General features: G+C 47.8%; 1 protein-coding gene across 1 annotated transcript in view; it reads left to right on the top strand.

The window, feature by feature from the left end:
* Positions 1-13,661: 13,661 nt before the first annotated feature.
* Positions 13,662-18,350, top strand: part of LOC122540838 (integrin alpha-11-like) — a 192,465-nt gene continuing 187,776 nt past the window's right edge. The window contains exon 1 of the mRNA XM_043677055.1: positions 13,662-13,720. Coding sequence (XP_043532990.1) covers positions 13,662-13,720 — 59 coding nt within the window. The remainder of the gene's footprint in view (positions 13,721-18,350) is intronic.

The following is an 18,350-nucleotide window of genomic DNA, read 5'->3' as shown; positions in this document are numbered from 1 at the left end:
AGCGGTACACTTCAGTTCAGTACAGGGGGAGTGGTACACTTCAGTTCAGTACAGGGGGAGTGGTACACTCCAGTGCAGTACAGAGGGAGCAGTGCACCCCAGTGCAGCACAGAGGGAGTAATGTACTGCAGCGCAGTACAGAGAGAGCAGTGCACTCCAGCGCAGTACAGAGGGAGCAGTACACTCCAGTGCAGTACAGAGGAAGCGGTACATTCCAGTGCAGTAATGAGAGGGTGATACACTCCAGTGCAGTGCAGAAGGAGCGGTGCGCTCCAGTGCAGGACAGAGCGAGCGGTACACTCCAGTGCAGTGCAGAAGGAGCGGTGCGCTCCAGTGCAGGACAGAGGGAGCGGTACACTCCAGTGCAGCACGGAGGGAGCGGTGCACTCCAGTGCAGTAATAGGGGGCGGTACACTCCAGTGCAGTACAGAAGGAGTGGTGCGCTCCAGTGCAGAACAGAGGGAGCAGTACACTCCAGTGCAGCACGGAGGGAGCGGTGCACTCCAGTGCAGTACAGAGGGAGCAGTGCACTCCAGTGCAGTACAGAGGGAGTGGTGCATTCTAGTGCAATACAGAGGGAGCGGTGCACTCCAGTGCAGTACGGAGGGAGTGGTGCATTCTAGTGCAATACAGAGGGAGCGGTACACTCCAGTACAGTACAGAGGGAGTGGTGCACTCCAGTGCAGTACAGAGGGAGTGGTGCACTCTAGTGCAATACAGAAGGAGCGGTGCACTTTGGAACTGTCTGTCAGGCGAGGTGTTAAAATGTGGTCATGTCTGCAGGTGGAGTTTTGCGATGATGTTTTCGGAAGATGGATTGAATTCTCCACAGTGGTGTGGCTAAATTTTCCCTCCAACAGTGAAACACATTCTCACAGTGTCCCATTTCCATTTGTGACAGTTTCATGTGAGCAGTAGTTATTACATTTTTAGAGTACTTTATCAGCTGTAAAATGTTTTGGTATGCCCTGATATTGTGAGGGTGCTTTGGAAATGCAGTTTTTTTTTTGTTCATTCCTCTGAGTACTCTCTATCTCACACTACACATATGTTCAACTAACTGCACCCAGACCTGCTGAGGCTACTCCTACCCAGTCCAACCAGCCTAGTCTGGACCAGAGTTGGCCCAGTCTGTCTAATCCTGTCCAGTCCAGCATGTCCAGTCCATCGCAGATTGATCCAGTCCGGCTTATGTCCTGCCCGATCTAGTCCAGTCCAGTCCTGTCCAGTCCAGTTCAATCCAATGTAGTCTAACACTGTCCAGTCCAGTCCAGTGCAGTTCAGTCCTGTCTAGTCCAGTTCAATCTAGCCCAGTCCAGTTCAATCCAGATGAGTGCAGTCCAGCCTAGTCCAGTGCAATGCAGTCTGGCACTCTCCAGTCGAGTCTAGTCCGGTTCAGTCCAGTTTGATCCAGTCCAGTCCAGTCTGGTTCTGTTCAGTCTAGTGTAGTCTAATCCAGTCCAGTCCAGTATAGTCTAGTCTAGTCATGTCTGGTACAGTCTAGCCTAGTCCAGTCTAGTGTAGTTTAGTCCAGTCCAGTCCAGTCTATTCTAGTCCGTTCCAGTCCAGTCTAGTCTGGTCTGGTCCAGTCCAGTCCAGTTCAGTCCAGTCTAATCTAGTCGGTTCCAATCTAGTCTAGTCCAGTCCAGTCCAGTCTATTGCGTTCCAGTCTAATCTAGTCTAGTCCAGTCCAGTCCAGAGTTTTCTGAAGCAGTTTAGAAGCCACCCTGGTATTTTGGTTTTGTTGTGTGACTCTTCACAAACTGGGAAAGTGAGCTGATCACCGATGAGACGTATTCCTGGTCCTCACTGGGAATACTCCAGGATGTGCCTGGGATTTGCTTGAACAGCAATAAGATGCTGTCATTACTGGGACATCACCGGCAGCTGGAGGCTTATATTGGCCCAGGCATTGAAAATAATCCTTTAATGTTTCAGAGGATTTGGTCTGTCTTGTTTAATATATTTTCTTTAAAGTTACAGGATAAAACTGTTCACCATTCACTGGGAATCAGAGAAATTCTAACCTCCCCATTGCTTTCAAATGTACACCAGGCAATGGCCTTCCTGAGGGAACAGGCAGGAGGGGCAGGTAGCGGAATGGAGGTGGTCAGGAGGCGCAAGGGGATGGGGGCAGGCAGGAGGGGCAAAGGGATAGAGTAAGGCAGGAGGTGCAAGGGGATAGAGTAAGGCAGGAGGTGCAAGGGGATAGAGTAAGGCAGAAGGGGCAAAGGGATAGAGTAAGGCAGGAGGGGCAATGGGATAGGGCGATTCCTGAAGAAGGGCTTATGCCCGAAACGCCGATTCTCCTGTTCCCTGGATGCTGCCTGACCTGCTGCGCTTTTCCAGCAACACATTTCCAGCAATGGGATAGGACAGGCAGGACAGGCACGGGGATAGAGTAAGGCAAGAAAGAGAAGTGGTTAGGGTGGGCAGGAAGGGCAGGGGATGTGGAAAGAAGGGTGGGTAAGGGATGGCAGGTTAGGAGGGCAATGGGAAGAACAGCAAGGGGTTAGTAAGGAAAGGTAAGGAGTGGTAGGGGTCAGGGGAATGGCAGGCAGAAAGGGACTAACGGAGTAGACCAGGAGTCAAAGAGATAGAGTAAGGTGAGAGAGTTCTTCCTGAGGGAAGCTTTGCTGGGAATACTCTTGCAGACTTCCGATGGGATTGAACTGAAGGCAAATTCAAATCCTTTCTGTCCTCAGCTTTGTCACGGGGAGCACAATTTGCAAACTCCAGCTGTCAGTGCTCCCAGCTGAGATAGCTTCCCCTTGGACTATTTACTCCTTGTACTGGCTGCACACTGACATGTGTAACTGGCCGGAGAAGATTGGAGTAGGCGTCTCTGGGAAGACCATGGACAATAGGAACATAAAGAGACCCTTCAGTCCCTCAAAGAGCCAGCTGCTCAATTTGATCTCCACCACAACCCCACTCCCCAACCCCATACTTTGTTCAATAACCTTCACCACAAAAAATGTCACATCGGTTTGCACTCCAATTATATCCGGAGCTGCAACCTGTGCCAACTTCTAACCTTTGTGTGGAAATGTATCTCCTGATTAGCCTCTCAGCTGCTCAAGACTGAGTTTTAGGTTTATCCCTCCTTATTCCAGACTCTTTCACCAGGAGGAGGAAGCGAAGACTGCAGATGCTGGAGATCAGAGTCGAGAGTTGGTGCTGGAAAAGCACAGCAGGTCAGGCAGCATTCCTGATGAAGGACTTTTGCCCGAAACGTCGATTCTCCTGCTCCTCGGATGCTGCCTGACTTGCTGTGCTTTTCCAGCACCACTCTCTTGACTCCTTCACCAGAAGATGTGGTTTCTCCAAATCCAGGTGAACAAACTTGTTTCAACCCATTAAACACCTCCAGTGAACTTACACCAGTGTCCTCCACTCAAGGGAGTAAACCCTATTGCTGCTGAGACCTCTCTGCACTATAACCACCTGCTTCCTTTCATGTTGGATGAGATACCTCAAGCACAGCCACAGGAGGGAGATGAACTGGCCTGATTTTAACTCCAATCAAAACCTCTCCATCTGCACAGAGTTAAAATCAGACCAATAACCTTTGCAGATTTCTCACAACATGGTCCTCACAGTCGGCCGAGCAGTGGCAGTACTGTTTGTATTGGTATTATCTGAACATGATGGAACCTTTACCCAGGCTGCCTTGGACAGGTGCTCCGGGGGTCAGTGGGGGGGGGGGGGAGCTGACACCACATTCATGTCTCAATCAAAGACCGAAACTCCATCTCCGATCCGAAACATTCACAACTCCGGTTCTGAATGTATCCGAGATTTCGGGTGGGTCTGAGCTAGTGGTTTTCTGTTTTGACTGTAGGTTTTCCTCATGGTGAATATGTTTCCAGTTAGTGAAAGGATGAGCTGCACTGGCACAGGAACAGGAATTGTAACCAGCCTTAATATAGCACACAGTATCGTGGCAGCACAGTAATAGCCTCAGGCACAACCCATTTAATATGACAATGAGCCTCCTCTAAGACTGACAGAATATTCCTGGTGCAATCTCTTTAGTTTACTGTCAGTCTTGTCCCTTTCTCTCCTGGAGAGATTTCCTATTTATTGGCTGCTCTTATCTGAGCTGAGACTGTGAGGGTCAGCAGGTTATTCGACCCTGGAGCATAGTGCTGTAAAGTGCAGTTGTTCTGAGAAATCTACACAATGATTACACACACTGACACACACACCAACACACACTGACACACACACTGACACACACACACTCTCACACACACACAGTCACACTCACAGACAGACAGACACACAAACACAGACACACACTCACACAAGAGACAGACACACAAACACAAACACATTCACACACTGACACACACTCTCACACTCACACACTGACACATACACACACAAACAGACGCTCACACACACCTATGCAGACACACACACACTCACACACATGCAAACAGATGCTCACTCACACACCCATGTAGACGCACATGCACATAAACAGATACATACACACACACTGTCACACAGACACACACACACACACTCACAGTCACGCAGACACACACGTGCACACTCTCACACACAAATATTCTCTCACACATGCACATACTCTCACACATGCATGGACATGCACACACAAACACAGACAAAGACATTCACACAGGTACACACATGCAATCACTCACACACACAAACACACATGGATGCACTCGCTCCCAAACACACACACACATTCACTCGTGCACTCCCCATCTGGAGATATTGAGTAGTTACCAGTTGATCTCCCTCCCCGGTGCAATGGACTCAACAGTAACAGCAGCTGCTGTCCAGCTGGGGTCTAGACCAGGGACCTCTCCAAATGTGGAACTCTGGAGGCAGGCGGCGCCACTCCTGCACTGCTACCAGTGGTCTTTATATTGACCTTCTTCTGATGAACAACTTCTTGTTGATTTCAAGCTTTAAACATAATGGGAGGAATGTGGCATTTGTAAACCATTGAGGTTTTTGTTCAATGTCTTCCCAGAAATCTTACATAATCTTTCAACTTTTTCCAAAAGCAAATTCCATTTGCAAACTGCTTCAGCTGTTCACAAATTTGCATCAAATAGAATGTTTCTTCAGTTGTTCAAAATCGGTAGGAGTGCAGGCAATGCTTCACCAGTCCAGGGGTTCAAAACCCAAACTATTCGGTGTCACGCTGAACGGCATGGTGGCTTAGTGGCTCAGCAGCACGGTGGCTCAGTGGTTAGCACTGCTGCCTCACAGCACCAGGGTTCCCCGGTTCAGTTACAGCTTCGTGGGACTGTCTGTGTGGAGTGTGCACATTCTCCTCGTGTCTGCGTGGGTTTCCTCCGGGTGCTTCGGTTTCCTCCCACAGTCCAAAGATGTGCAGGTCAGGTGAATTGGCCATGCTAAATTGCCCATAGTGTTAGGTGCATTAATCAGAGGGAAATGGGTCTGGGTGGGTTACTCTTCGGAGGGTCGGTGTGGACTGGTTGGGCTGAAGGGCCTGTTCCGCACTGTAGGGAATCTAATCTAAACCCTGAGTATGCTAATAGCTACACTAACAAATCAGTTTCTAATAATCAGTCAAGCTGATAATGTGGCTCATTTATGCACATTACAATATACAGTGAGTAATTCTCTGCAAATAAAAGGAATATGTTCTTACTCCTGAATTACTCAGTACCTGGGGGATCCCATAATTCCCTTGTTCTCTGTAGCAACACCCCAGAATTGATTATCCAACCAATCAGCAACCTTTTCTCCTGTCATATAAATTATTGTGAGTGTTTGGAATTTGGCATTCTTGTATTGGTCCTGAGGCATGGAAGAGAAAAAGCTTTGGCAAAATGCCTAATTTTTCAGCAATAATATAGTTTGGAAATGTTAAAGACTGTGGCCCATGAGAAGCTTCACGGGGCAGTAGGCTGGAAATCAAGCCTCAGTACGCCCTGGAGTCATCAGGATATGTGAATAGATCTGGAGACAATCCAAAGGCATTATTTAGCAGACCGATGGACTCAGATCAGAAGGAAACACAAACCAGGTTTCTGTCCTTCACAAGCAAAGTGGTAATTGGGCAGAGTGGGAAGTGGCCAAGTTTCCAGGATTTTGACCGAGTAACAGTGAAGGAACGGCAATATATTTCTAAGTCAGGATTGTGAGTGGTTTGGTGGGGAACTTGCAGGGAGTGATGTTCCCTGTATCTGCTGCCTCCTGTCCTTTGAGACAGAGGTGGTTGTGGGTTTGGAAGGTACTGTCTTCACAATAAACCTTCATTTCCTTCCCTCACAATCATCTAGCTACATCCCTGTCCAAAATATTCATTGCCCCTGCCTCCACCACCTTCTGAGGCAGGGTTGTGATGTTGTAGAATCCTCTGAGAGAGGGAAAAAAATACCCTCATAGAATTCCTACAGTGTGGGGGAAAGCCATTTGGCCCATTGAGTCCACACTGACCCTCTGAAGAATATCCCACCCAGGCTCACCCTCCCTACCCTGTTACCCCACATCCCTTCATGGCTAATCCACTAGCCTGAACATCCCTGAACACTATGGGCAATTTAGCATGGCCAATTCATCCTAACCTGCACATTTGTGGGCTGTGGGAGGAAACCGGAGCACCCGGAGGAAACCCATGCAGACACGGGGAGAACGTGCAAACTCCACACAGCCAGCTGCCTGAGGCTAGAATTGAAAATGGATTGCTAGCGCTGTGAGGTAGCAATGCTAACCACAGAGCCACCACGTGATCTCCTCCTCCTTTCTTAAAATGTCAGAAGTCACATGACACCAGGTTATAGTTCAACAGGTATGTTTGAAATCACAAGCTTTCGGAGCGCTGCCCCTTCGGGTGAAGTGAAGAAAAGCAGCGCTCCGAAAGCTTGTGATTTCAAACATACCTGTTGGACTATAGCCTGGTGTCATGTGACTTCTGACTTTGTCCACCCTCATCCAAAACACCGGCACCTCCACATCATGCCTTACAAAAGCCATCCCTAATTTTAAAACAGTGTCTGCTTGTTACTCACCCACAAAGTTCTCTCTGTGGCTGCCTTGCTAACACCATTCAGAATGTTCTAAACTTCAATCTCTTCCAAGTGCCAGTGAAAACACGTGTCTCCCCTCCGTCCAATCTTTCCTCATTTGACAAGACTGCTCACTTGTTCATAACAGAGGCGATGTTCCCACGCACAGCTGACCTCACTAATGCCCACTGGGGTCACCACGAGTCTGGCTGGGACCCATTTCCTTCTCGCGCCTTTCTTTATCCTGGGGAGGGCAACGTTGATGTCAATCCAAGTACCTGCCCTGACCTGGATCAAGGTGAGGAAGTAAAGGGGCTGAATTGTGAGGAAAAGTTGCATACTCGTGACGAGTATTCCCTTGAATGTGGAGCAGTGTTCAGGTGGAAGTTCACAAGTTCATAGGAGCAGAATTGGGCCATTCGGCCCTTCGAGTCTGCTCCGCCATTTGATCATGGCTGATATGCTCCTCACCCCCATTTTCCTGCTTTCTCTCCATAACCCTTCAACCCATTACCAATCAAAATCCTGTCTAACTCCCCCTTAAATTTACTGACAGTCCCGGCATCCTCTGCACTTTTGGGGGAGCGAATTCCACAGATTCACAATCCTTTGGGAGAAGTGGTTTCTCCTCAACTCTGTTTTAAATTTGCTATCCCGTTATCCTGGGACTTTGACCTCTCATCCTAGAGGTGATTACAATGTGAATGGATCAGGGAAGGGGACATGAAGAAAATTTATCTTCTCTGCTGGAGAATCCAGATTGGGGGTGGGGTTATATACTTAAAGTCAGGCTCAGGACATTTAGGGTGGCGTTCACAAATGCTTCTTCTGACAAAAAAAAACATGAGTTCTCTGCCCTAACCGTCTGCTGGGCTTGAGAGGCAATTGAAAATATCAAGACTGTGATGGATTTCTGTTCAGAGAGGTCATTATGAGTGGAACCGATGCAGGTAGATGGGGCTAAGATGCAGTTCAACAATGATTGAACGGAACATCTGTTGAGGCTTGCGAGGCAGAATTCCTATACTTACATAAGGCAGTCGAGAAGCAAGAGGGTGAATTAAATGAGCACTATACGGCTGGGAGGAGGGTTCATCAGCTGCAGCCTGCGGTCAGAGAATGACCTTTCAAAATGTTACATCTTTGCACATGACGGTGAGATGCACTTTCCTACTGAGTCTCATTGGAGGAGCCTCTCAAACCCATGTTAAAAATAAAGGTGTGAGTGAGTGATTACTGTTGGATGGCTGTTAATTGCCTGAGGGTGTGGAGCTCAGGGCAGACTCCTAGAATGCTTGTACCTTTATTCCTCTCTGCTGCAAGTGTCAAGTCTCAATGCCACAGCTGTCCCTGACTTGATGGAACCAATCAGCCTTTTCCCACACATAATTTTACGCGTCTGCATCCTCCCACCAATGGACAGCGTAGTGATATCACTAGACTAGCCAATCAGAGGCAGGGACTCAATTTCCACCATGGCGGTTGGTGGAATTTAAATTCTGGATGTAGGTTTGCTCACTGAGCTGGAAGGTTCATTTTTTTGAAAACAAACCTCCCAGTTCAGTGAGCAAACCTACATCCAGAACCTCAAATCTTCTCAAAACTCGGAATTTAAATTCATTTTAATTAAAATCTGGGATAAAAAGCTGGTCTCAGCAATGGTGACCACAAAAGAATTAGTGATTGCTGTGAAAACCTATTTCACACAAATGGCAATACCTTTCAGGGAAGGAAATCTACCATTCTTACCTGTTCTGACCCACGTGTGATTCCGGACCCAATGTGATTCTAGTTATTTCTGAAAGGGTTACTGGACCCGAAACATTAACTCTGCTTTCTTTCCAAAGATCTGCTGAGTTTTTTGCAGCGATTTCTGAGTTTGTTTCTGAGCATCCATAGTTCTTTGGGATTTTTTTGTCCAATGTAGTTAAATCTTAACTGTCCGCTGAAGTGACCTACTTAATTTGGAATAAATAAGGATAGACAACAATTCCCCTTGACACCCACACCCCATGAAATAACTGGTAACCAATGATTCTGATGGTGTACAATAGCTAAAAGCTCCCAACTACAGTGGCTCAGTGGTGAGCACTGCTGCCTCGCAGCACCAGGATCCCAGGTTCGATTCCAGCCTTGGGCGACTGTCTGTGTGGAGTTTGCATACTCTCCCCGTGTCTGTTTGGGTTTGCTCCGGTTTCCTTCCACAGTCCAAAGATGTGCAGGTTAGGCGAATTGGCCACGCTAGATTGCCCGTAGTGTTAGGTGCATTAGTCAGAGGGGAATGGGTCTGGATGCGTTGCTCTTCAGAGGATCGGTGTGGACTTGTTGGGCCGAATGGCCTGTTTCCACAGTGTAGGGAATCTAATCATTACAGTTAACAATCACCCATTTTTAACAGAACCTAAAGTTACTAAGCTTTAGAGAGTGTCTGGAAAATCAAACACTGATACTGAGTTCCTTCCGATAATTTCAATAAATAATCCAGGATGATATTATTGATTGGTGATAGATATAAAAATGGGAATCATTGTTTTGTCAGTGCAGCTGAGACCTGCAGTATGCTACTGCTGGGAAAGTAGCGGAATGATATATACATACATCTGATACTAATTTTAGACTCAAGGGCACAGAACCAAGAAATAATCATAAAAATGTCTTATATCGGACACAGGAGATAGATGTACGGTGTCCAAATTTAATAGGGAAGGGGGTGTGTAGAGTATGAACAAACTGAAATGACCTAATCTCTTTCAGTTTGGGAGAATTCAATATTTGTCTTCACTGCTGCAAACTAATTTTCCATGGTATGTATTCATCAGTTGCATCATAGTTTGGCTCTTGTGAGACTGTCTAAAGATCAGACTAGACTTGTATTTGGGAACTTGCCCAAAGCCTTTCCCTCACTTTCCATGTTTCCTTTCCTGGAGTGAATTGTCCCTCGGTTAGACTTTAGGAGACGGTGTCACAATCGGCCCTTGCTGCTCACCTTCTTTGGGGCCTGGAGTCTCAATCTCAATGTTGTGTTTAGAGAAAAAGAAATGCCCGAAGTTCAATTTACCGTTAAAAAAAGGATTGGGGTCTGAGAAGGTTAATACTGAGGAGTACCATAAAGACCATTCACTTTGATGGTGTCTTATCGACTTGTGGGCAGAACAGCCAAGGATTTCAATGGAAGGAGACCAATTCTATTCAGAGTCTCTGTGACTACAGGTGAAACCTTCCCTGGGTCTGAGTGTCATGGGATTTGAGGTGGATAAGCAGGAGGCTGGAAGAACATGGCAAGCCAGGCAGCATCAGGAGGTGGAGAAATCAACGTTTCAGGTGTAACTGAAGTCCGGAAGAAGGGTTATACCCGAAACATTGACTTCTGCACCTCCTGATGCTGCCTGGCTTGCCGTGTTCTTCCAGCCTCCTGTCTGTCTACTTTGGATTCCAGCACCTGCAGTTTTTTTGTCTCTGCAGTGAGATTCGGAGCAGAAGTGGACAGTAATCCAGCGAGGTCCACCTCAGCGTCAAGAACATTTTGCTGCATCTTTTATGCTTTTGTTGAGTGGCAAGGCAAGTTTCTCACTGGGCGGAGGTGGGGACTGCAGATGCTAGAGTCAAGATTAGAGTGGTGCTGGAAAAACACAGCAGGTCAGGCAGCATCCGAGGAGCAGGAAATTCAACGTTTCGGGCAAAAGCCCTTCATCAGGAAAGTGTCTAGTTTCTCACTAGGCAAGTTGCCAGTTCAGGTTAAGGGGGACATTGCTTGTAAAATGTCTAATTAATGGTTCAAATCACCTCATTCACATTCTGCATCCTTTCTTACCAAACATGTGAAACAAGTGATATATCAAGACATATTGACATAGCCATCAGAGTTGGTACCTGATGACTTCAGCTCACTGTGAGGAGCCTCCATGCTGTATCTTTGGGCATGATCCACAGGCACCAGCCACACACACTGTTCATACACACACACAGATCACTTCATTGCAGGCAGTTCAGAGAAGGTTCACTAGGAAGATCCCTGGGACGGAGGGATTGCCTTATGAGCAAGGGTTAAACAGGTTGGGACTCTGCTCACTGGAGATTAGAAGAATGAGAGATGATCTAATCGAAACATATCAAATTCTTAAGGGGTTTGACAGGGTCAATGCTGAGAGGATGTTTCTCCACATGGGACAGTTAGGACCAGAGGACACAGTCTCAGAATAAAGGGGAGCAAATTTAATATTGAGGTGAGGAGGAATTTCTTCTCTCAGAAAATTAAGGCTCTTTAGAACGCCACAGAGTCCTTCTGTATATTTAAGGCTGAGATAGATAGATACATGATCAGTCGGGGAATCAAGGGTTGGGGGGGAAGGATGGGTAAGTAGGCATGAGGAATATCGGATCCTGTTGGATAGTAGAGCAGGCTCAAGGGGCTGAAAGACCCACCCCTGTTCCTATTTCTGATGGTTTTATGGTGATCAATATTTGGCAACACCTCATGATCATTATGGGACCTCTCCAATCCACTTGCAGGTCACTTATGAAACACATTGTAGGCCACACCAGAAACGAGCATTTATTGGCTGCTGCAGGGACTGGGCCAAGCCCCTAGCTCATCAATTGGAGCAGGATGTACATTCATGCTGATTGGTGGCTCAGTGAACACCTCCCAGCATGCTCCATGCTCACGAAGAGAGGAGGCTGGTCTGTAGGGAGCTGTCTGGGGATGGCGGTGTGGGGTGGGGAGGTGGAGATGATGCTATATGACACACTGAGACTTCAGTCTGACCCCGACAGCGCATGCCAGCCACCTGTATGGCAAACACTCAGCACGTTTATCCAAATAATGGCCATGTTGGAAACTGGCTAGTTCTCAGTCCAGTGAACGGGGTGCTGCTGTTAGTCAGGGGGTCCTGGGACCATCAGTCAGGGCACAGTCTCCACATTGAACAGGGGATTGGCCACACTCAATCATGCATTTAGGAGACTCCATGGTCAGGTGATCTGTCCAACTACAGTACGGAGAGTAAACAATGGTCGCTCCTGGAAGGATCAGTGAGGGGAATCACGGGGTCAGTCAGGGGGTAGCAAGGACAATGATCAGGGGTCTGATCACTCACATCTAGGAGCTACTCATTGAAGTCAGTCAGAGGTCCGGGGTGAAGACAGTCCTCAGTGGGTCTGTGCTGTTAATGTTCATGAGAGTGCAATGGGAAGCCTTAGGGGCAGCAGGGGTAACACCTCATGCAGGGGCAGGACGGAGAGGCATTAGACAGTGATGGGAGGAAACTCAACATCTATACAATATGTAGAACAATATTAGATGGTATGACAGGCTATAGGACAGGGTTGGGGATGGGGGAGCGTTTCCTGTACAGTCCAGACAGAGTGTGCTGCATTGCCCTAGCACCCTGTGCCCTGCACACAGCTGGAGCAGGCAGTGAGGTGCAGTGCTGGTTGCTGAGGAACTGGGGTAGTGGCAGCAGCCTCTGCCTCGGAGGAGGAGGGTGAGGACGCTGAGCTGGAGGGACCTCTCCTCATGTAGGTCAGAGCTCCGCAATGCCAGCTGCTCCAAGCCCAGACAAGGACTGGCTGTGTCCCAGTGCCAGTGGGTGAGAGCTGGGTGGGTCCCAGTGCCCGTGGGTGAGAGCTGGCTGTGTCCCGGTGCCAGTGGGTGAGAGCTGGCTGTGTCCCGGTGCCCGTGGGTGAGAGTTGGGTGGGTCCCGGTGCCCGTGGGTGAGAGCTGACTGTGTCCCGGAGCCCGTGGGTGAGAGCTGGCTGTGTCCCGGTGCGAGTGGGTGAGAGCTGGCTGTGTCCAAGTGCCAGTGAGTGAGAGCTGGCTGTGTCCTGGTGCCTGTGGGTGAGAGCTGGCTGTGTCCTGGTGCCAGTGGGTGAGAGCTGGCTGTGTCCAAGTGCCAGTGGGTGAGAGCTGGGTGGGTCCTGGTGCCAGTGGGTGAGAGCTGACTGTGTCCCGGTGCCTGTGGGTGATAGCTGACTGTGTCCCGGTGCCTGTGGGTGAGAGCTGGCTGTGTCCCGTTGCCCGTGGGTGATAGCTGGCTGTGTTCCGGTGCCAGCGGGTGAGAACTGGCTGGGTCCTGGTGCCAGCGGGTGAGAGCTGGCTGTGTCCTGGTGCCAGTGGGTGAGAGCTGGCTGTGTCCAAGTGCCAGTGGGTGAGAGCTGGGTGGGTCCTGGTGCCAGTGGGTGAGAGCTGACTGTGTCCCGGTGCCTGTGGGTGATAGCTGACTGTGTCCCAGTGCCTGTGGGTGAGAGCTGGCTGTGTCCCGTTGCCCGTGGGTGAGAGCTGGCTGTGTTCCAGTGCCAGTGGGTGAGAGCTGGCTGTGTCCCAGTGCCAGTGGGTGAGAGCTGGCTGGGTCCCGGTGCCAGCGGGTGAGAGCTGGCTGTGTCCCAGTGCCAGCGGGTGAGAGCTGGCTGTGTCCCAGTGCCAGCGGGTGAGAGCTGGCTGGGTCCCGGTTCCAGCGGGTGAGAGCTGGCTGCATTGTGGACCCTCAGGTTGAGATGCATTTGGTTCACATTGTGGGGGAGGGGGAGGTGGTACCTGCAGCCTATATTGGCTTCCTCTTTGTTCCCTTTAGCTGACTGTACATAAACGCTCATTTGAAATTGTCTGATTGCCTTCTGGATGTGATGCTCCCCTATTGGACGATGACAAGGTGTGGCTCTCCAGTGGGCACTGGTGGCAGAGTATCAGTGATGGAGAAAGGGTATTCATCTCACTGCCCAACTGCACTGTCCCCCAACCCCAGGCTGTTGTGTATACTCTCAATGCCAGAGTCATTATTCCTGGAGCACTCATGAGATGTGACTATAACCAGTGATGCAGCTGTGTGATAGGCATCTTTGTGAAGGATGCTGCCTGAGACAGAGGGTCCTCTGACACGTTCAGAGAGAGGATGTTCTCCCCAGTGACCATTCCCTCTTCCTGTGTCTCCCAACTTCTTCTTTCTCTTCTCCTCTTGGTCATCCTCTGTCTCCTGAGGCGTTCCAACTTTGACTGCTGCAAAAGAGCTTTGAAGAGCACCACAAGCTGAAGTTTTCTTTGTTTGTGAGACGTCAGCATCGCTAGCATTTATTGCCTGTCCCTATTTGGTGGGAGTTAGCCACACTGTTGTGGTAGTCACAAGTAGGCCAGACCAGATAAGGATGGCAGATTTTCTTCCCTAAAGAGGAAAATAGTAAACTGGATGGGCTTTTACCCAGCAGTCATTACACCACTACTGTGAGGCCAGCTCTTTATTTTAGATTTTTAAAATTAAATTTATGTATTACCATCCACCATAATGGGATTCCAGCCCATGTCTGCAGTATATTGCCCTGGGGTGCTGGATTACCAGACAAGTGACATTATCACTACACCATCACCTCCCCTTGGCGGATATGACGCTGTGGGACAGGAAACAGGTCAAATAAACCTCAGAGTTCAACATTTTAGCCAAAGTTGGGTCAAGCCAGCACCAAAGCTGCATGTTGTGGATCGACCTTTTCAGAAATGTTCCTAAAGTACCATGCTAGAGTTCAGTGAATTACTGAGCGTGCTTATCACCTAGCGTGTCAAGTATTGGGTCAGGTCCAGTATCACAAAAGAGTCTGACAACAGAATTTTAATATAATTCTATTCAAATGTTTTACTTAGAGTTGTTGCAGTGGGTGGCACGGTGAGTCAGTAGTTAGCATTGCTGCTGGAAAGTGCCAGGGACCTGGATTCGATTCCACCTGTATCCACCTGTACAGTAAGGATGACTGTATGGAGTTTGCATGTCCTCTCCGTGTTTAGGTGCCCCAGTTTCCTCCCACAGTCCATCAGGTCAGGTGGATTAGTCATAGGAAATGCTGGTCTATAGGGAAGTGGGATGCTCTTTGGAGGGTCAGTAATGGGCTGAATGGCCTACTTCCACGGTGTAGGGATTCTGTGAGTTGGACACTCAAACCCAACTAGGTCCAGGATAGGAGAAGTGTACATGCTGCTCACTGTATTGGATGTTTGGCTCCCAGTTTTGTGCCTAGAAGATGGATGCATTGTCAATTAATATCCAAGCCACTATTGCCACAATCCCTCTACATCCCTCAATCCTCCGAGGAATTGGAGCTAAGGTTAGCTGTGCAATAGATTTGATCTCCATTCAGTACACAGGACTGGGTATTGCAGCGGGTTTATCAGTAACCTTCTAACTCACAGAGCTTGGATCCAGTCTAAATGAAGATTGTTGGGGTGAAAATATCCTCAAACTATCTGCTCACTTTAAAGATCCTTTTGTGATATGGCTGTGGGTCGTCAGTCATTGTTCCTTGCTCTCTATCTTCTTAGTCTTGGTTTTGCTCTGCCTTGCTGGGTTTTGGTCAATGATTTTCATAAAACAAAGGAAGGAGATGTGGGACTGAATCCTTCATTCCATTCCCACTCTCTCAAACAGAGATAGAGGAACTGCAGAGGGTTAAAGCTAAAGATTTATAAGGATGATACCTGAACTGAGAGACTACAACTATCGGGAAAGATTAAATAGCTTGTGACAGTTTTTTCTCGGAAAGGGAAGAGGTGACCTGATCATAGACTTCAAAATTATAAAGGGCTCTTACAGAATCGTTGTATGGAAGGTCATTCTATCTGAAGCAGAGAGCAGAATTAAGGGTAATAAACATTGTGTGTGGGTTCCTACAAGCCTGAAGTAATCATCTCACATGAATTAGAATATTCGCCTTGCTGGTGAGTAAACATTATCAAGTTTATTGCATTACTCGCAACTATTTACAGGTTACAGGAATATGACCTGTAAGACCTTAAGACATAAAAGCTGGAGAAGGCCATTCAGCCCATCCACTCTACTATTCAATGATATCATAGCTGAGCTTATGATCCTCACACATGAACAGAAATTGCTGGAGAAACACAACAGGTCTGGCAGAATCTGTGGGGAGAAACAGTTAACATCTTGAATCCAGTGACCCTTCACTTTCCTGACCTACATTAATGCAGAGACTGGCAGGGGACCACTTGCCCCATGTCTGAGTACTACAGGCTCCTTTGATCCTCTGGCAAAGTCCCAGTGGCTGGTATTTACTGCTGTCAATCAAGTATTAATTCTTTCAGACCTATATACAAAAATACGTCTGAGCTGTTTATAAATCCAATTCAGGATGAACTGATTCTGAGAGTGTTTAGAACGTGAAATTTGCTACATCAGGAATGGTAATGAAATGCGTAGACACATTTACGGGGGAGATAGATTCATACATGAGAGATAAAGGAATAGAAGGAAGTGCTGAATGTGTGGGATGAGGTTGAGCGGAGGAGGTTGTGTGCAGCATATTCTGCAGACCAGACCGGCTGATAACTCGGGATAAGTTCGAGTTAAGAGTTGGCTGAAGTGTTGGTTAGTCAGTGGCAGTGGGAGTCAGAATAGTCAGTATTGGGAAACCAGTTTGGCAGGGGATGGCCAGTGTTCTGTCTGCCAATAACAGTAGCAAGTGACTGTTTTAAACCAACTCTGACATTGTGCTGACAAAGATCTTTGTTGGGGATTAAGTGTGTACAAGTGACCTCTATTTAACCCAGGTTCTGGATGAACCTTTCATGTTGCTCAATATGTTCCTTTGCATTTGAGATAGAGCTACCACTTCATATGAGAATAGACTGACTTTGCACTACTATCATTGCTTTCATTCAGTACGAGCAGGATTCAGGCTAAAGAAAGTGTGACCTAATTGAGATTCAAAATGCCTTGTACACACTCAGTTCCCCAGTAGCTAACTATCAGCATACTCAGCACTTTTCCTGATAGGATATAAATATTAATGACAATTTAATTACATCTAATTGTTTATGACTTATTTGATCCTTAAAGTTTAATTCCTCTCTTGGAGCTTTTTTGCTGGAATATGTTTCTGTGCGTCTGGGCACCACTCCACTAGTTTGTCCAATTGACCATTCTCCATGTGCAACTTTACATTGTGCTTGTCAGCTGGCTATTAGGCAGCAGGAGGCTTCGCAATCTGACCTAATTCTGTCCTCACCCTGAACCCAGCGGTATGCACTCTCCAGTAAGAGGCCACTGGACAGTGATGAGAAGCAGGAGCCCTGGTTAGATTTCCCTCCTTTTTTTTTAGATTACATTACAGTGTGGAAACAGGCCCTTCGAGCATGGCCAATTCACCTAACCTGCACATCTTTGGACTGTGGGAGGAAACTGGAGCATCCGGAGGAAACCCACGCAGACACGGGGAGAATGTGCAAACTCCACACAGTCAGTCGACGGAGGCGGGAATTGAACCCAGGTCTCTGGCGCTGTGAGGCAGCAGTGCTAACCACTGTGCCACCATGCCACCCTCCCGCTACCTTTTATCCAAATGAATTGGAACTGACTGTAAGAGCCCAGCTTTGCAGTCAGTCTAATTCAGTGCAGAGCAGGCACTGAGTTTGCAATTCTGTAAAATTCAGCCCCACACCATGCAGTGCATGTGTCCATTTAACCATAGGATCACTGCACACACATTTAACAAAGAAACATTGAGATAGGTGTATCGTTCTCCGATCCTCCAAAAACAAAACTTCTGTTCACCCATTACCATGAAGGTATTGATTGGCCCAAATTAGATTGAGCTCTTCAAATGTCTTACACTTAAAATTCTAATTCTTGTTGGGCCGAAGGGCCTGTTTCCACACTGTAAGTAATCTAATCTAATCTAATCTAATCTAATCAAATCCCTCAATGGCCTCATCTCTCTCTATTTTTCCAACTTCTTCCAGTTCTACAACCCTCTGAGAACTCTTATGTTTCACAAACTCTAACCTATTGCACATCCCTCACATCTTTCCACATTAATGAAAGGGAACATCTGGGGAGGAAAGGGTTAATGACAATCTGTCAGTGATCTAGCCATCCCACTGGCTGCCTCTTTACCAATGATGTGATATGTGTAGAAAGCAGAGAGAGAAACATTTACTATGGAGAAAGTCAGTGAAGCTGTGGTCTATATTGCACCATAATGTGTCAACAGCAGGAGGCGCACTCACAGTGCACACGAGTACATCACCTTTGATGTTACTGCCTGTGAGTGAGCTCACTCACTGCCTGATTGGACATGGGAGATTTCTGCTCCTCCTGGTGTTAAAAATCAACGGTAATGCAGTAGGATGTGCAAACACTACTGTCCCATGTAACAATGGGAAAGACCTGAACCAGACAGCAATGGTGGGGAGGAGGGGTGGTTGTGGAGTGGGGAGACTGTGGCTGCAGTCAGCAGGATGCAGAGGGATTAGCCAGCAATGAGGGGGGAGACCAATACACTGGAGAAGTGGGGGCAGGGTTTCAGTTCAATTAGAGGAGGGGTGCAGTGTGA

This window comes from Chiloscyllium plagiosum, chromosome 36 (assembly GCF_004010195.1).
Source record: "Chiloscyllium plagiosum isolate BGI_BamShark_2017 chromosome 36, ASM401019v2, whole genome shotgun sequence".
Classification (NCBI taxonomy): Eukaryota; Metazoa; Chordata; class Chondrichthyes; order Orectolobiformes; family Hemiscylliidae; genus Chiloscyllium; species Chiloscyllium plagiosum.
Note: the sequence above shows the minus strand (reverse complement) of the source record. Positions and strands in the feature narration are given on the sequence as shown.